Here is a 20,664-nt window from a genome sequence, read left to right on the forward strand (position 1 = left end):
CAAGCGGGTGCGGCCTTGTTGGATGGCGGCGACGGCATAGTTGGACGGGCCGGCACTGCACAAACACCGAGCTTTCCTCTTCTCTCTCTCTCTCTCTCTCTCTCTCTCTTTTATCCAACACTTCTCCTCCTCCTATTACTCCTTTCTCTCTTCTTTTCTTTTTTCTTCTTCCTCTTTTATTTCTTTTTTTATTTTAGTGTGCGTGTGGATGGGTGTGTCTTGTGGAGAGAGGATCGCATCCTCTGCCTCCTCTCCCTTTTTTTTTTTCTTTTTTTCGTGTGGGCTTCTTTTGGCCTTTCTGTAATACACTGGATCTTAGCAAATTGCAAGATTCGGGTGTTTGATCTGTGTGTGGAGCCTTTCCACAGTTTTTGGTGGGTCGCTGATAGTGTTCCGACCCCTGGCACGCACCCCGAGGGTGTTGGTTTGAGTCTTGGCACCAAGATTCCAAAATTGGAATTTTTGGTCAGCCCTGAAAGTTTTGAGGAGCCCAAGGATCTATCTAGATTGTATCTATCACCTAGAGGGGGGGTGAATAGGTGTAACGGCCAAAAACCACAAATCTCGATGCAATAAAAATAAATGCGGAAAATAAAAAGCACACCGAGATTTACGTGGAAAAACTCCAACTTGGAGAAAAACCCACGGGACCAACACGCGAAAAAACAATTTACTAAGAGAAAAGATTACAAGGTGATTACCGACTCCACGGACTCAACCTCTCTTAACCTCCTATGAATCTTCGCGCTACCCTCCGGGTTGTCCACGCCCTCACGTCCGAATCCACGAACGCCTCNATAGATTTAATTACTATTAGTTAATAAATGGTGATGAAATTCAATGAGAACTTCTGTTAATTATTATTAGTATTTCAATTTTGTACTACAGCTAATCACTTCAAAGCAGTGCTTGTTTCTCTATGCATAGATTACACCCAATCTCGTACTTTAGTTTCCATTATTATTATTATTCGGTCACCTTCAAGCTAGCTAGTAAAGATTATTCTTGAATCATTTTCTATCATATCGATATTTGAAATAATGGTTTCAGAATCAATCCTAAGAATTATCCTCATATTTCTAAGAATTTTCAATTTAATTCTTACATCCATCTTTTAAGGCATATAATTTTTACATGTTGTGTTATTCTCTGATGTCTCTCGTAATTTGTCTATTCTCTACTGCTCCATGAAATGGATAAATTGTCATGGTATGGTATTGGCAGCAAAAATGAAGGCAATTTTCTAAATTCAGAAAAGTTTGTTGCTGATTGGGACCGCGCGGCAATCGGTGCCCCGTGCAGACGGTGTATGGATGCACCCGGTGCAGGCAGTGTTTTTCGTCGGCGCATCACCTCCTCCGGGACCCCATTTATTTATTTATTTACTGTTGTTGTCGCTGTAATAACTCCCGTCACGGAAACTTTGATGAAGGAATTTTACCGTTGGGCGGCAACTGGGTGCAGCCGGTAACCCGCGCCCTCTTTTTTCAATTCGTCGGTGCCGGTGCTGTGACCGGCTATCCCGGGTTTCCCGCGAAAAACATGGCGGGTATCCTACTCCCAACCCCGGAATGGGAGAGTTTGGTATGAGTGAGGATGAGCACTAGTAGTTTTCGCTTTTCCCTTTCGCCCTCTCTTCCTTTTTCCCTCTAACACTTCCTAGCTAATTACCCTCTCTCTCTCTCTCCCCTTCTTTTAATTAATTATATTATATTTGTTTATTTCTGTATACATCTCTCTATCCCCGTCTCTGCTTTCTTTTCTCTGCTCCCCTTTTCGGGTAACGAAAAACGTCAGTTGGTCGGACCAAGTAAGCCCCCGGTCGTCTTCATCGCGGACTAGTTAAATTGTATTCTCGGGCTTTCTCTTTTACTCGAGAGTAGATTATAATCTCGACGATTGGTGGAGTAGTTGAGCTAACGACATCTCCGGGCTCCAGCGCCCGGCTCGATTAGCTTTTAGTTTAATTAACTTTTTCCATCAGAATATGACAAATTAACAAGATTTTAGGTGGGCTTCGTAGCTCGTGGGTCTCTCTTCTTTTCTTTTCTTTTCTTTTCCTTTCTTTTTTATTTTTTTGTCCTTAATTTAATTCAATTTAATTTAATGTGCCCTTCGATCTTTTCATTTGAATAATAATTGGGGGTTGGGGGGGGGCATCTGTTCTCTTCTGCTTGTGCTGGCCTCGCGAGCACTCTTCTGTTGAAACTCCCTTTTTGAGTTTGAATTCAGCAAAGTGAGGCCATTTTTAGGTGGCTTCTCCTTTTCCAAAAATTATTGCTAATTCTTTATGTTCTTGTTAAATTGGATGATGAATAAATACAATACAATGGTACATGAGCTTAATTAGGATATGGCTAGGAGGGGCTAATTCAGTCCGTGCATGGAGAGGATGGAAATGGAGATTGGAGCATTCAATAGAAAGAGTGAGGGCAACTGCATACTTGTGGGGCTCCAAATGGATGCCATAGGGCGGGAATTGCTCAACTGGGCAATCACCAAGTTGGCGGAGCAAGGAGATCGCATCGTCGCCATCCATATTTGCCGCAAATCCGGTATTATATATCAAGAATCCCCGAAATTCACATACTTTTCATGCTTGCTTATTCCCTTCGTAACTATATCTGTTTCTCTTCTTAGATCTCTCCAAGACCAGCACTCTGTCTCTGATCAAGGTGTTAGAGGACTATTTGACAGTGTTCGAGAGCCTGTGCGGTATGAAGCAGGTAAGTTAGATTAGTTCCTGCGGGAGAAAAGAAGATAAAATTGACGGCAGATTGGCTCACGTATTTAGAAGCTTCATGTCCTTTTTAGGTGATTCTTGTGGGTCGAGTCACTCCGGGAAGTTCGATCCAGAAAGTGCTTGTGAAGGAAGCAAAACTGTGCGCCGCCATGGCAGTGGTAGTTGGAGCAAACAAGAACTACTCGTTTGGGTAGGTATTTTTCAGATATATCAAACGTAGTACCAGTTGTTGGACTTTTCATTAATCATTAGTCTTACCATAATTGTCCCTCAGAGGTGCGGCTTCTCTAGCAAAGTATTGTGCCAAGAAACTCCCCCCAACTACTTGTGTAATAGCAATTCAGAATAGCAAGGTGATTTTCAAAAGGGAGCCGATTGAAACCCCTCCAGGTAATATANTGTGTGTATATATATATATATATATATATATATAGGCTGGGGCTACTATACTCTTATGAGTATAGACTCCCTTGTACTCATTAATTTTTAACCGTTGATTCATGAGATGTGAGGTTAGGATGATGGTGGTCCCCACTTAGAATGATAGTGGTTCACTAGGGTTGAGTGGGTAGTTGGTTGAATAGTATGATCTAACGGATGGAAATGGTCAATAGAATAAATCTAAGAACCGAAAACTTATGAGTATAAGGAAGCCAATACTCATAAAAGTATAGTAGCTGGACTCTCTCTCTCTCTCTCTCTCTCTCTCTTTCTATATATATATATATATTTTGCTCCTATGCTTTTAAAAGTACCAAGTTATTGGTGCTTGTAGATTTTTAGTCATCCGATTTCAGCACAAGTCACTTCTGACTTATGTTTTACTTTTCTAAATCCAATAAAATAGTTTCTCACACTATTTTTATTTATTTTTATTTTTATACCAAAATCTGGTATGTTACATTCTCTACCCCTTAAAAAGATTTTCGTCCCCGAAATTCAAACTGCGCCTCAATACGGCTCCGCGAGCAATTGAGGGTACAAACTCATTCTCCCACTCCAAAGCGGCTTCGTACTATCGCGGTTCCAGAAACGGCTCATACTGAAGGACGTGGGTTTGACCCTAAACACATTTGCAAAGTGTGATACAAAAGTGCATCACGGGTCTTGCAAGTCATAAAGATAGCGCAAGTCGATACTCGACGACTCTACGTGCTCCAACACCACTCGCCATCCGGTACACAAAGAACTCTTCTTTGCACTTACCTTCCCTTCAGGGAATACCTTCCAATTCGATCACCGACATTGCTCAGAAGCAATATCACCGGTGCATCGCTCCGTCGTGAGTGCTCTAATTTCGCACTGACCCTTAACTTTAACGTGAGATGGCCCACTTCGGCACCTCTCAAGTTTTAGTTCGTTTACGAGCATAGTCTCCAACATCACGTGGCTTTCCACTAGTTTGATGTCTCACAAGGAGTACTTCATCATCTGATACCACATGCCACGATTAACATCAACTATTTCCGCAACGAGCTCACACGAGCGCTTCGTTCGTGAATTCGAGTGAAACTCCTCGATAAGGCTATCCACCAAATCGCTCTCTTCAGTCTCCATAGGTGGACGAAAGGCCACCAATCCTACGTAGGCCTACCGCCTAAACCTGTCTCAATACGCAGCGTCTCTTGCTCGCAAATGCAGACCCAATCATTATCGGACGAAATTCTCACTTGGGAATTCGCATACACTCCAACCAGGAGCAACTAAGATCTCAAACCGTTACAGATTCCCGGGTTGGGTCACAATCATACTCTCGGTATACTATCAATCGTACGACATGCTCTATCGAGTACACGTATCACTACCGGCTACTATGCATCTAATGCGAGTCACCAGTCCCACGAGTGATCCATGGCACGCTTCACACATAGCAATGCTCAAGTGCTACTGCCAATACACTCTCTCGGCTGAATCCACATCCGCACTCTACGGGTATATACACTCGAGCGCTCTACGCCTCTACAGCGTTCCACACGAAGTCCAGCATTAGGCAATCTTNTTTTTTTTTTTTTTTTTTTTTTATTAGTTGCAATATGTGAATTCAATTCAATGTCCGATCCTCCTCTTACTTAGATGTTCGTTTACGGTTAGGCAAAGAGCCAAAGCCGGTTCTGCGCAGTGTATTGCATCCAAGCGTTGGCATGAATCCAAAAGTTATCATCCCCAATTCGAATCTTAAGTCCGGAGAGGGAGTAAACATACACGGCGACGTCCCTAAAGAGCGCAGCCTTGTTATTCGTGATGAGGCCTCCAAAAGTGCTTCAAGCTCTGTTGCTGTTTTAGTGAAGAAGTTGCCAGAGAAAAGACTCGGTTGGCCCTTGCTCAGAAAGGCATCATCGAATTTCAAAACACCGGGAGAGGAAGAAGCCCGGAAGTTATCAGTGGTCCAGTGGGTCATGAACCTACCAAATCGATCTTCACCGTCCATTGAACCGCAGAAGGAGTTAGCCAAAGAATTGAAAAACATCTTGGAAACCAACTCCTCTAGTTNGCTACTTTCACTGTTCGATCTACCGGAATGACATCCGAAATTTTCGGACCACTCGGGTGTTCTCATAAGCATCATGGCTCAACTCTCGCAATTTACTACTCATATTGCTCTGAGAGTCGTTTCGCCACTTCTATCTCTACCGCAAGTCTCACTTCTCGCCATAGATTACTTCTAGCACTTCGCTAGTGCCATCTGGCTCTATACCTGTACTGGCAGGTACTACGCCCTCACATAATACAAAACTCCATTTCTAGAGCAATCAAATTTATCTCTAGAAATCCACCATGAGAGAGAGCTTAGAAGCTTACCTCTCCGAGAAACTCCAACCAAGGAGAAGATGAAGAAGATGAGGTAGACCTCCTTCTCCTTCTTTTTCTTTCCTTTCCTTTCTTCTTCCTCTTCTTGTCTTCTAGAGAGAGAAAAAGAGATATGAGAGGGTGTGTGGGTGAGAAATGAGAGAAAAGAGCTCTCATACCCCCCACATAGCCCCACATGTTGCATAAGTGCAAATAAGCCCCACATGGGCCACTTTCGGGCTCAGGGACCGGTTTCTCGAGCCTGGGACCGGTCCCAGAGAGCTCTCCCTACGGTCAGCAGAGCTCACGCCCGATGCAACCGGTCTCCCCCGATGGGACCGGTCTCTTGGGGACTGGTCTCTCCCCGCAGGTACCGATTCCTGAGAGCTGTCCACTGGGGACTTAGCCGATTTTTCTCTCCTCTTGCTGCCTGTGCGTTCGGGGACCGGTCTTCCCGACCTGGGACCGGTCCCCGAGAGCACAAAACTGCAGTTTTGCAGATTTTGATTTCCAAGGCTCTCGAAGATCCCCAGTAATGCACTTTTGCATTATTTGACGCCTTCGGCCTTTCCAAAGCATACCAACCTCGCTCTTTGGGCAATTTGACCAAGGTTCGATACTTGGTTACCGAAATTTCGGTATATTACATACCCACTCGACAACTAGTCGATCCTGGACGAAGTCCAACTCTCGGCTTTCGAGAATTCACTTCGTTACAACCATGCTGTATCGGTACACCCTTGGTGTTAAACCGGTAACACTTACTCCAGAGTTTTGATTTTTGCACCGCTTCGACTCCAATTCGCGTCGAGCAATGCTAAAACTATTCTAACTCTTTTAGAACTTAATTCTAACCCTTCCAACATTGTCGGAGTTTCAATTGGGCTTTGTCTAACAACTTCTCTCGGTGCACTTTGGTCAACTTGACCAAAAGTGATCTAACACGACGAGGATTCCGTTAATTTCTCAAAGGTCACAAGGGTCGCCAAAACTTGCGAAGTTCCAAGTCTCCGCTCGCCTCAAATTGCCCAGGGACACCACTTGGCCCATCCCGCGCAGATCTAAATGAAGATCGCCTACGCAGTGCTATCGCTTCCTAAAACGCGACAACTCTAGTAATCCTCGACCTTCTAGGTCGAACACGAGACACTTAATACCGACTCAAATCGGGCGAAAGTCACGCAAGGGCGTCTATTCTCATAACTCGGCTTCATGTTGTGTGCACCCAACATGAAACACCCTTTGTCGAGAATAAATCTCACCTTGAGTCTACCTCTAACATCTGTTTTAGAGGCTTATGACACAACCCAATCAATTAACCTTTTGCCAAAAGTCACAAGTTCTCGTCTCTCACGAGCCTTAATCTCCTATGGTTTACTATCCTAGGGTCTCCTAGGTCCAACTAAACCATTTTCTATTATTCTTTTTTTTTAATGTTTCTTTTATGCTTTGATACCATCTTATCTGTTACGTCCCGAACCCGCCTCTTTGGTCGGATTCAGGCACGCCAACAGACCGCCGAACGGACAGAGTTTTCCCTGTACCACGAACAGAGTCTCCCCTGTACGTTCAAGGCGTCACAATCATACAATACGCGAAGTTCCAACCAGGAACAGTATTCAATCAAAGATTGCATAAGGAAGGTATCGAAAACATAAACAACTAAATTATTACATGCATTCAACTCACTTAATTCATTCTACATCACATATTACTCTTTTCATTTACATTCTTTAAGTCTCTTTTTAGCTTCCAAATACAATCAAGTTTCCAANTAGTTCATAGAGATGTCAAATCATCAAACATCCTTCTCACCAATGACTTTGAGCCCCAGGTGACGTTAATTCCATAAACCACCAATGACCATTTCTTCATTTGACTTTGAATTTTCTCCTAACTTTTTCTATAAATTGACCTCCTCTTTTGACAGTTATCTGATTTTGGACTAGCCATATGGGCACCGAACAATTCATCCTCCCTAACGCATAGTGATGTCGTCGGGACTTTTGGGTATTGCTCTATTTGTGAAGCCATACCGAATTCACAGCTAAAATAAAGAGATGATTTCTTTTTTTTTCTTTTTTTCTTTTTTTTGAATTCTGATTGATTGAATTGACCATATGTGCAGATACCTAGCTCCCGAGTATTTTATGTACGGGAAGGTTAGTGATAAGATTGATGTGTACGCCTTCGGTGTTGTCCTACTTGAACTTCTAACAGGAAGAAAACCAATCGCTGATGAGAGTCCCAAGGGCCAAGAAAGTCTGGTTATGTGGGTAAGGCCCGCACCCTTTGTTGAAGCGCAACAGTTACTCAATAATCTTTCTTCACATCAAATTCTATTTTCCTCTTTGTCGAAAGAGTGTCCACAATGGATCATGAATGCACACAACTATGCCGTTTCTCGTAATGTCCAGTTACCCAAAAGTTAAGATTTTCCAATCGATTATAGTAGCGCCTGCAAGCGACGTCACCGCCTTTAACTAAGCATGATAATCAACCCAAGTCCTTAGCCAATCTTGTGAGCAGATAATAACCCGTTTAAACGTGGTTAACCTATTTATTTATCAGCCTTCTTCTCTTACCAAACATCCACCGACAATGCTCCATGATTTTAAATTCCTTGATGCCGGCCGGAACAAGAAATGTGCTAAACAAAAAATCAGAGGGCATCTTTACACGTACTTCCGTGACCATAGACAAAACTTGAGATCACAGACTGGCGCCCCCTTCCATATCTTTCTGATTGCTCCAATAAAAAGCCTGATGTTCTCTCCCTTCTTTCTTTTTCTTTTTTCCATCTATTTAATGATGATGTCCAATCGTAATCATTGTAAGAATTTTGAGACGTTTCTCCTTGCACCCTCACCTTTACACATGCCCGCCAGCAATTAGTCTGAAGAACTTTTGGAATAGCAATCCAGAAAGCTCACTTCAACTGCATTCATCCGCAGATTCAGGCCCTCATACAAAGCATATTACAAAGACAGGCCTAATTGATAGATAGAAATAAACAAATTAATTAACAAATTTTGTATTTTAAGCTCATTCCCCTCTTCAGTATATGCATTCAAACTGTCATAATCTTCCTCAACTAGTCAACCAACCATTCTCATGAGTTGCAAATGTGTACTCGAGCAGGCATCGCCGATACTAAACCAAGGGGATGTTACTGTTTTATTGGATCCGGCGCTCGGGGGAAACTACAACGAACTCCAAGTACGAAGAATGGTCTCGGCTGCATCTCTCTGCATTACAAGGTCAGNGCGCCGCTTACGTGTGTACCTATAACACCCCAAAACAACGTGGGGTGAGAACCAACTCCATGGTTCCCAGTGGGTACGGCCACCTAAGAGAAAAGCTCAACCAATAGGTCTAATGAGGCACTGCAACAAGTTAGTCCAATAACATATAACAGATACTTAAACATTTATTCGATATTGAACTACATGTCATGCCTCGCGATATGCAATATGAAACCATGCAACTATACAAGTAGAATAAATGATTTTACTTTGTATCATGCTATCCATAGCTTTTTCATAATTCATACATCTTATCACTTTACATCATTGGTGATTTGCTCCTAAGATTTTCCTCTATCCTAGCCAAGCTAACCATCCGACTCGGTCTCGAGTAAATCAACTGCGGAATACCGCATACAACCAGGCTCGAGGTGATGGACGTCTCACATACACCTCAGCCTTAAAATCCACTCGACAGGGATACCCAATCTATAGCTCATAATGCATGCTTTTTCACGTTTACTTTGGCTTTTACCCAATCTTACCGGTTAACATTTGTTAACCCCAATAACTCACAACCCAAATCCCTACTATCGGGGAGAATTCCGCTACGACCCAACGGGACCGTCCTCTGGGGAGAATTTCGCTATGACCCAGTGGTGACAACTCCGGAGCGCACCGCCCGAGGGGGAGCTACCACCCTCGAGCCAAGACTTATCGTGAGTATCGATCAAACCCTCAACTTGAGGATACATAGCCACTAGTCACAATGCCAATGTCACAATAGGTTCCTACCTATTTAATCATGCCACTCTCTATGTCAACTTGGTCAAATGTCAATATGGTTAAACTATGTTTAACAACCACTTTCTTGATGCCAATCATGTCTTTATTGTCAATGTCGCCCTTGTTTACTAATGTTCAAGTCCAACTCTCACATTCACACAATAATAGGGTCCTAACATACATGTCCATTATGGTTCTACCTTTCTCTATGTTCAACTACGTTAGAATCATGTCATTGAATGCAACCAAGGTTCACATGTACTTAGTCCTATCATGCATGAATGATAAAAAATACACATGCTCAAATGCCATAAGTGTTTGCTAGGTTCATGACACTAGGTTCACACTATACTTATTCAACCTATGTTCAAGACACTAGGTTCAATGCCACTCGATCTAATATGCATAGATTGTCCACATCGAGCATTATACTAGTTTTCCAATGTCGAATTCTCTAATCAAACTAGAGTTATCGACCCAAGTTCAACATGCATAGTTCATCTATTAAGTTCCACAATATGGCAACATGTATAATTCTTCTAATATAGTTCATACTTAGCATCTCTTGCATTCTTTTAGCATTTAAGTCATTATGCATTTCATCTCATTGGTAGGTAATCTCAATTACATAGTATGTTTCACGCATTCATAGTATCATGTAAACCTACCAATACAACTATATGCATCAATTAGAAAACCATTATCCTTACAATGCTAATCATTCATCATGCAATTATCTAGCATTTACATAACATACTTATCATGCATTCTACTTAGCATTTTGCATCATATTGTCCACATGCATTAGCTATGTCATTTTATTAATATGCATTAATATGAATTCGTATGTTTCTTAGACATAAAGGGCGACCTAGTCGCTTCGGTAAGCACAACCCACCTCAAATCGCTTTCCGATTGCTTGTCGACACTTACAATCGGCCTCCCGCAGCACCCGTAATCCAGTTCAGCCCGATTTCACCAATACTCACCAACCGTGCGTCGAATCGCGGCACCGAAAATTATAGGTCTTCAGTTATATGCCACGGTACTCCAAATCCGTTTTCATGACTTTACGATGTCGCCTCAGCCCTCCAGGCGGAAACGAAGCCTAAACGTCTGTTTCTTTAATATCTTTACAACGGCTCGACGAATCGCCGACCCGACTTCGCTAACGCGTTCGTTTACCTAGCAATTAGGTTTACGGACAAATGAGATCAAACCCTACTATTTTACAAAACTTTATTTTCTAAGCCTAACATTAATTAACCTCCAAATAATCCAAATTAAATGGAGCAACATGCTAATAAAGCTCATTAGAGGCTATTAAAACACTTAATGTGAAGGATTAAGCCAAATCCCAAAAGCTTACCACAATGTGAACGCCGCGACGAAAGCACGCCGCTCCAACGGGCGCACGAAAACTCGATCCGTCGCTCCCAACGCGTTCGCAAGCATCTTCTCCGCCAACGCCGCGAATTTGAGCGAGAGATATAGAGAGATGAGAGAGAAATCTAGAGAGAGAAAGAAGGGTTTCTCTCCCCCTTCTCCATGCGTGCGTGGCTGTGTGGCGTGTGTGGTCGGCTGAGGAAGAAGAAGCAAAAAGCTTCTTTATATATTACACCCCAAAACACTATTCACTTCCGGGCAGTTCGAAATTTGATATCTTTCGCCGGAACTCCCTGAACATCCGTTTAAGCTCAAATTTGACAGTCATATTTGGTTTTACTTAACGAGTCCAAAGAAATTTTAATATTTCAGTTTCGACCCCGTTTGGTCACCGAAAGCTGTACCGAACTATAATCTTTATCAGATAGTTGTCAGATTTTATTTTCCACCTTCCGGGTGTCAGAATAGTATGAAACTTTAAATCTAGCCTCATAAAAATAATTCTGGCTTATCCTCCAGTTTTCATAATTTTCTAACACTGTGCATTTTCTGCTAATTTATCTGTCCCGTTTCCAACAGAAAATTCTAAATCTTCTATTTTCATTCCGATTTCAGCACAAGTCACTTCTGACTTATGTTTTACTTTTCTAAATCCAATAAAATAGTTTCTCATACTATTTTTATTTATTTTTATTTTTATACCAAAATCTGGTATGTTACAGTTGCCACCCATTTGTTTTCGATAATGGAGCCTCCAAATGAACGATCGGAACCATTGAACATGATCTATACCACTTGAAGTGTTTAGAAATCAAATTTCAAATCTTTTCGACATCATTTGCCTAATGATCAAAGGGTTTCAAAATTTGTAATTTTAATGGTTCATATGAGGCGTTTTCTTGTTAACGGCGTAAAGATATCCAAATCAATTGAATTTTTGTTAGAAAATTTTTTAAACTATTTAAAACAAGATCTATACTCTTCATCTTGATTACAAGACTCCTATCATCATTTTTAAAGAATATTTATTTGTAGCCGTTCATTTTTGTATCCACTCGATGGATAAGAGAACAATGTCGAAAATGTATGAAATTTGATTTCTAAATATTTTAAGTAGTATAGATCATGTTCAATAGTGCCAATCATCGATTTGGAGGCTCCATCATCGAAAACAAATAGGTGGCAACGGAGCCCGTTTGCTATTGATAATATTCTAGCTCAACTCTATGTATATGTATGTATGTATGTATGTATATAGAGCGGGGCTACTGTCCTATTAGGAGCACAACAGTTCTTGTTTTCCTAACTTAACCACCCATTAAATTTGATGGGTGGTTAGGGTGAGAGAGCAAAGAAAAATTGGAAAAGAAGATTGGGTGTCTCAATTTCTCTTCTCTCTCTCGTCCTAACTATGCATCAAAATTGATTGATGGTTAGAAAGTTAGGAGTACAAAGACTGCTGTGCTGCTAATAACAAAGTAGCTCTACTATATATATATATATATATATATATATATATATATATAGTGTGTGTGTGTGTTTGTGTATGTGTGTAGAGCTACTATTACTATTAAAAGTATAAAGGATTTGATACTTCCGACTTTTTAACCCTTGGATCAAGAATTGTACGATTGGGATGATTGTGGTCCCCTATAGAGTTGAGTAGTAACCCTAGGGTTGAGTTGTCCCCACAGAATTATAGTATTAATCAAAAGTTGGAAATAATCAAAGGTGTTGATTTAAGGGCTAAAAAGTTAGAAGCACTAGATCCTCTATGTTTTTGATAGTAGAGAGAGAATAAAGCTACTATACTTTCGGAAGTATAATGGAATTGGTGCTTTCAACTTTTTGGCCCTTGGATCAACCATCAACCCCTTTGACTATTTCTGACCTTTGGATTAATATATTACCCTAGGGAGACCACTCAATCTTAGGGGAACCACTCAACCCTAAAAGGACCACTATCATCCGGTCCCTACATTCCTTGATCCAAGGGCCAAAAGTCGAAGCACCAACTCTCATATGCTTTCAAAAGTATAGTAGCTCTACACTATATTCATAGAAACAGAGTTTGGCTATGGTGCTTATAAAAATATAAAACAGTTGGTGCTTGTAAGTTTTTTGCTGTTAGATCTACCCATTGACCATTTTCATCCGTTAAATTATACTATTCAACTAGCCACCTACTCAATTTTAAGGGATCACTATCATTCTAACTTTACATCCCTTAATCTAGGGCCGAAAGCCTATAAGCACCAATGACTTGGTACTTTTAAAAGTATAGGTGCTCAATTCTATGTATGTGTGTGTGTGTGTATATATATATATATATATAGAGAGAGAGAGAGAGAGAGATTAATGAATTAACTTTTCAAAGCCTTTTGAATTGCATGAGTTTGGTATCAGATGAGTGAGATATCGTGAATTTACTGAAAGTTGTTAGTGCAATCTTGGGATGGGAGTAGGGATGCAAAGGGATCTGAGATGGTAGAGCTCCCACTCCGATCTACCCCATGTAAGGCAGTAAGCAGGGTCCAAGAAAACAAAAAGAAAAATAATTAGCCCGCATTAAATCCAGCTAGATCCGTTAAAAAATAGAGTGGGAGACAGGAGATCCTTTCCTTCTCTCGATACGCCTTGATCCGAAAAAATCCACTCCCGCCTTAATCTGCCCTGAATGGAAAGGCAAGAGGTGCAAAAAATAGGATAAAAATCAGCCCGCCCCAAATCAGCACTACCCCATAGGGAAACAGGGAAAAAGGCATGGGTCCCTCTTTCCATGATATCTACCCGTTTGCATCCCTAGCTGCGAGCAGATTTGAAATTTTAGGTATTATCAAGGGCATTTTAATAATTCTACTAATTAAAACACAATAATCTCACTTTAGACTGAATATGTATTATTTGTTCGAAGCCAAGTTAGCCCACTAAATCCCTTTGAAATAATGAAATGCCCTTGAGGGATTTTTAGTTGACTGAAGAATTTAAAAAAAAAAAAAATCCTCTGTTCTTCATTTTTCTCCCACTTCTCTTTCCCATTCACTCTTCTCCAAATCAGCCACTATCTCTCTTCTCCTCTCTTATAAGTGACTATCAACAACTTCTATAGTTGAACCGTTGTTTTTTGAGGATTTGACACTAGATGCCAAAATTTAAACCATAAAAATTGAGGATTTTCGCCGATAATTAATTTTGTGTCATCGGATTAACACTTTGGTGGCCAAAAATACAGGCTTTAGATAATGGTATTTCATTCTTTTTAATTACTTCATTTTAAGAGCCAATGTATAATCCTAATGAATTGGCCAGGGTTCGCAGGTGTTTTCACACATTAGGCTCTAGTTTTGAAAGTCAAAATTAAGGCTTTCAATTTCAACTCTAGATAACTAGATTGAATTACATTAATGTAAACTATATCTTTATTAAGTAAAATTAGAATTATGTAATCTATAGAAAGAATAATTCTTGAGTTACCACCGAGGCCTCCCCGCGTTTCGCGTGGGGCTTCGGTGGGCCGCCTTTTTTTTTTTTTATTGAGTCTCCTCTCCTTCTCTCCTGGCTCTGTCTTTTCCCTCCCTCTTACTCTCTCGCCTGCTTCGACCACGGCTTCTCTTTCTCTCCACACCTCTCTTCTGGCAACCTTTGCTCGTCGATCGCTCCCTCCATGCTCTCCTCTTTCTCTCTACGACGCGAGGCGGTGGGTGTGGGCCTCCGACTGGCAGCCTCCTGCACCGGCTTCTTTCTTTCATTCTCTTCCCATGTGCCGGTCTGACGCGGTGCGAGTAGCGCGCTAGGTGGGAGCTGTGCCGACCGAGCTCGGCGAGTGCCGGCCTCTCTCTTCCCTCTTTTTTTCTCCTGCTCGCGATCTGGCCTCTCTCCTCTAACGTCCTCCTCCGCTTCCTCCGCCCTTCGCGTCATCCCGGTCTTTTCCCTCTTTTCACTCGTCCCTCGACAGGTATCTCTTCTTCTTCCCCTCGTCCCCTATCCACACAGTGAGGAGGCGAGCGAGTGTCGCGCGTGCGGTGTGGGCTCCGCGCTGAGCGTCAGGGATTGACGGGCGTTCATACCTCTCTCTCTAGCCTGCTCTCTCTCTCCACTATCTTCTCCTCCTGCGAGGGGTGGGTTAGTGCGGCGTGCGGGCGAACAGCCGGGCGGCGGGGCGGCGACGGATCAAGAGGGGAGGGGTGAAAAGAGGGACTGAAGGAGAGAGGGGGGAGAGAGAGAGAGACGCTGGGAGAGAGAGAAAGAGAGAGAGTGTAACACACTGGACCTTTGCAAATTGCGAGGTTCGAGTGATTGAAAGTGTTTCGAGCTTTTCCACACTTGGTGGAGGGTCGTAGAATGTTTTCCGATCCAAAAAGTTCGAAAACCCGAGTTTTGGACGAGTCCTGAGAGTTTTCACTCTCGGGGACCGGTCCCTGTTGGGAGAGACCGGCCCCCCAGTGAATAGTGTTGCGCAGCCGGCGAGGCAACCGGTCCCTGGAGGGCGAGACCGGTCCGCGAGCGCGTCTATGCAGTGAGAGACCGGTCCCGTTCGGGGAGAGACCGGTTCCCGAACGTTGGTTTCTCAGGTTCGACACGAGAGACCGGTCCCTTGCAAGGAGAGACCGGTCCCTCTGGGCGAAAACTGCCCAGTCCGGGCTGATGCAAATTTGAGTTTTTGAGGGGCCTCTCTGGATTTTGTTGCTCTAAATGGTCTATATAACCCTTTCACTCTCTTCCCTCCTCATTTCTCACGCTCTCCCTACACTTTCTAGAGAGAGAAGAAAAAGAAGGAGGAGAAGAAGAAGAAGAGGAGCTTGCTTGAGGGAGCTTGGAGCTCAACCCATTTTCTCTCCTTTCCACTCTTGCAAGGCTTGGAGCTTGCTTGTAGGGCTTGGTGGTGGACCAATCTTCAACCCTAGAAGATTTGGAGCTTGTTTTGAGGCATCTAGAAAGGTTAGTACTTGATTCTATCCTTTGATCCTTGTTTTGCTAGATTTTACAATATGAAGCCCTAGAATGGGAAATCTAGGGTTTATTTGGGGCTTTTTGGTTGGAGGCTTTTTGAGCTAATCTAATGAGATTAGAACCTTGGTTTAGATTGCTTTGGAAGGATTCTAGCTCTCTTTAGGAACTTGAGGAAAATTTTCTACACATTTGGTGAGTTTTAGCCCTTTTTGCCTTGTTGGTTAATATTTGATCTTATAGTTGATCGTAATGCCCGTGTATCTCTTCGCTCAATACTTTTAGGGTATTTTGAGACTCGTGGATAACTTCGTTCGGCGAAACGAGGCACTGCGCGACGGTTCGGTGGGTTTGACCTACCCACACAATGAGAAAATCTCATTTGTGAAGATTTGAGTATTGTTAATTGAAAAAGCATGCATATTCATGTTAGATGTATTTATTATGATTTTTAGAATGGCTAAAATGCCTATGTTACATGTGATGAAATTTTGGACCTCTATGTAGTAGAGAGTTGCTTGAGAGATCTATGATTGCATTTAGCATTCTATGTGAAACTTGGTTTCACGCTTCTATAGTGTAAATGAGCTTTGATTCATGCATTTAAACTTAAGTTTATTTAAGATATGAAAGATGACAAAAATTGCCATATAGAGGCATCGAACTAGAATGTATGTGAATTAGAAAGCTAATGTCATCAAGCGGCATTGAGCTCGGGACATGTGTGAACCTAATGGATAGGGCCATCGGGGGATTTGGAAATATGTTGAACATTAAATTGTCTAAGTGTCGTCAAGGGGCACTAGGCGTAGCGAATGTTGAAACTTCACATTGTGACTTAAACTAGATCTTCGGAATGCTAGTGACTATATCATGTTAGAGACATGAGGATTGGATGCTTGAGACTTGGACTATACTTGCTTGCCATTTGTGCTAATTCGCACATGCTTGTGAGGGTCGCTCCCTACAAGCCGGCACTCCGGAGTTAGCCTACGCGACTTATGTTCGCTCGTGCGGTATTGAGAAGCCTACGGGGTCGAGTGGGACAGACACATTCCAAGAGTAGGGATGTTGGGCTACCACAGGCATTTAGGCGGCACAAGCTGCACTACCTTTGGTAGGTTCTTAATTGGAAATGGAAATCGACACGGTGTTGAGAATGAATGATCACTACTAGATAGACTTAGTAGTTGGATTACTTTGGCATGCTCACGACATAGCTTTGGGACATTGGGTATACTTGCTTGTTTCATTTATTGCATTGTAGTATACTGGGTTGCTTGATAGAGCTCATTCCCTACGTATGGACATACTGCATCGAGATACTTGTCGGTTATGATTGGAATTTAATAGTCATGCTTTGGACATACTTATCATGATAGAGTAGATGTTATATTCTTTGACATCATGCTTACTTGAGACATAGTAGTATAGCATTTCATTTATGCCTTCTTTCAGCAGTTCTTATACTCGCTCTTTATTGCTTATTATTATTGTTGTTACTTACCCTTCTCTTTGGAGCCTAGTGGAGCTTGAGCTGAGGTCAGTAATTGCCCACTGGGAACTATAAATTATAGTTCTCACGCCCTCTTTTCTCGATGTTTTTCAGAGCCTTCCACGCCGGGAGAGGCTAGGGACCGCGGNTTCAAAAAAAAAAATTTCAGATACTTTTCCGCTATGCTTTAAACTAAAAAGGGACCCCGGGGCGTGACATACATATAATAAATCGTGTTTCAAACTTCAAATTTTTTTATCCCTCTCTATTTAAATAATATTTTTAATTTTTCTCTCTCTTCAATTTTTTGAAGTTTAAAATTTAAAATTAGATTTGAAAATTAAAAAATTAAAAAAAAAATTGTTCAAAATATTTTAAAAACTGCATAAATTTTCCGCCGCGAAGCGTGAGCCTTCACTAGTCTAACTAAAAGTAAGCAATATTTTAGTTGATTTAGATCGGAAGCGAGGAAGCCAAGGTTATATGGGGCGTCAAATGAGCCGACGGTTTAGAGGCTCCCGTGGAGAGGTGAGATTAATCCGCTCTAATTAAGTTTAATCTAGTTCCATGGTAAAATGGTCAAATACAAGGTGTCAAATTTCCAAATAAAGTTATTATAATAAAAACTATCTACCTGTACACCCGTAGACTGAATGTATATATCTTACACCTCACTATTTAAGGACGCTTATTTTTTTACTCGTCTTATCAATTTTTTTAAAAAAAAACTAAATAGTCCTGTAATTTTATGAAACTTTATAACGCATGGGGTATAAAATTTACACCTGCATAGAGATGCACCGGTGGAATTTAATTTCCTTATAAATTCCCATACTACATTGTTTTTAGGGAAAGGAGTTGGGTTTGTTTAAAGGGAGATGAAAGAGATAGAGAAGCTAGGGAAGGGATGTTGACAACATTAAGAATCGAACAAATTAAACACACACTAGCTACTTAATTAGCTTGAAGGTCAGGTAACCAAATAGTTGTCCAAAAGCCTGAAGTTTGATCCTTTTAATGTACGTTTGAAAGAGAGTACTTGGCCCCAGCATAGATTTTAGGAGAATCTGTGGATCGTTAGGATCTATGGTCGGATTCGATAAAAAGAAAAAGACGATACAAAGTACAAAAATAATGTGAATTCTTTTCTAGTTTGAAATGACTTTTGAGCTTAAGTTCTCATCAAGTTTTTTTTTAAGAAGAACACTACAAAATTGTATTGATTGATTGATTGATTGATTGATTGATATTTAAGAACACAAATTAAGTAAAAAAAAAAAAAACTGAAAGATAAAAGTAAACAGTTGACACGGAGTATACAGGAGAGAAGAGCATCCTAACGCCTCCATTAAGTCCGAGTGGGACTGATAAAAGCATAAAATGTTACTAATATATCCTAAAGCTAGCTAATCGGTAGCATAGGCTTGTGGATATAATTTGTATTTTTTAAAATTAATAAAGAGCGAGTTTTGTTCATATTTATTAATAGCAGTGTAATATATTTATGTGAATCATCTGTTGAATTTTTGTTAAGAAAATATATTTCTACGAGTTAGGTGTAGTATACCGAATTTTTTTTTAATATAGAAATAAATGTAGATAAAAATAGTATGAAATACTATTTTTATTGGACGTAGAGGAGTAAATGATAATTTAGAAATAATTTGTGGTGAAATTGGAATGGAAATAAAAGATTTAGAATTTTCTGTAAGGAAGAGGGCTAATTTTTTAGCAGAAAGTTTACAGTGTCAGAAAATTATAAAAATTTGAGAATATATCGGAATTATTTTTTTTCTGATACTACATTTAAAGTTTTATGTCATTCCGACACCCAAAAAATAAAAATGAAACATAACTGCTATCTGCTAAAGATTTTTGTCGGTAAAGCTTTCGGTGATAAAAAATGGCTCAAAACTGAAAAATTAAAATCACATTTTTCTGATTGATTTTAACTGAGCACGATTGTCAAATTTGAGCGCAAACGAATATTCGGAAGGGTTAAAATATTAGATTCTAAACTGAACTAATATCATAATACTTAAAGCTAGTGGACTTATTGGCATATTGTACCTTAGTAGAATTCCACAAAACGAAATGAGGCGTTTTTCTCGTTTAACGGTGTAAAGATATATATCCAAATCAATTGAATTTTAATTAAAAAATTATTTAATCTATTTAGAACAAGATTGATATTTTGATCTTGATAACAAGACTCCTATCATCATTTTTTAAAGGATATTTATTTTCAGTCGTTCATTTTTGTGTCCACTTGATGGATAAGAAAATAATATCGAAAAAAACATAAAATTTGGTTTCAAGATACTTCAAGGGGTATAGATCATGTTCAACGATACCGATCGTCGATTTAAAAGGTCCATCATCGAAAATAAATGGGTGACAACGGAGCCCGTTTGCTACCGATAGCATTCCAACTCAACTATATATATATATATATATATATATATAGAGAGAGAGAGAGAGAGAGAGAGAGAGAGAGAGAGAGAGAGAGAGAGTCCGGCTATGGTGCTTGTAAAAGCACAAAGCACTTGGTGCTTGTAAATTTTTTACTGTTAGATCTATCCCTTTGATTATTTCTATCTGTTAGATTATACTATTCAACTAACCACCCACTCAACCCTAGGGGTCCCACATCATCCTAACCGCACTGCCCTTATTCCAATGGCCAAAAATCTACAAGTACTAGTAACTTGGTACTTTTACAAGCATAGGAGCTCAATTCTATAAATATATATATATATATATATATATATATATATATATANCTGTTGTTGTAGACGTCTTATATGTGTAGATATATGGCGGGTCTGGGCACGCTACCGGGAGGGCCTCCGCCGGTCCCGGGGCGTGACAGATTAATTTGGTATCAGAGCCTAGGGTTGAGTCTTAGTGGACCTAGCAAACCTTAGGCCGGTTGGACTATAGGAATTAGGCTCATGAGAGACGAGGTCTAATTGACTTGTGAGCAAAAGTATTTCGATTGGGTTTGATAATAACTCTAAAAAGTTAGAATTTGATCGGAGTGTAGGGCTTCTAACTTCGCCGAGGGTTACGTTGGCGGCCGACAACGTAACATCGGGAGTTAGTAGTGGAGGACACTTCCTTACTTTCGCATGATTTGGGTTTTATCTATTTAAGCGGGGATGCGATAGTGTAGGTTACTAACTTGCGCTTTTATGTTTTGTAGTGACGATGCCGGTTACACGCTCCCAGTCTGCCGGGGCGGATGATGCGGCACACCCCGAGGAGGTCGAGAC

General features: G+C 40.9%; 1 protein-coding gene across 1 annotated transcript; it reads left to right on the top strand.

The window, feature by feature from the left end:
- LOC109713566 (probable receptor-like serine/threonine-protein kinase At5g57670) lies at nucleotides 2,049–8,795 on the top strand (the record flags this gene model as incomplete). The annotated part of the gene is given in 10 exon segments (XM_020237680.1): nucleotides 2,049–2,252; nucleotides 2,351–2,555; nucleotides 2,641–2,726; nucleotides 2,815–2,933; nucleotides 3,018–3,133; nucleotides 4,835–5,222; nucleotides 7,309–7,364; nucleotides 7,461–7,540; nucleotides 7,659–7,806; nucleotides 8,672–8,795. Coding segments are annotated over 9 exon segments (1,289 nt in total), but the record flags the coding sequence as incomplete, so codon positions are not given.

This window comes from Ananas comosus, linkage group 8 (genome assembly GCF_001540865.1).
Source record: "Ananas comosus cultivar F153 linkage group 8, ASM154086v1, whole genome shotgun sequence".
Lineage (NCBI taxonomy): Eukaryota > Viridiplantae > Streptophyta > Magnoliopsida > Poales > Bromeliaceae > Ananas > Ananas comosus.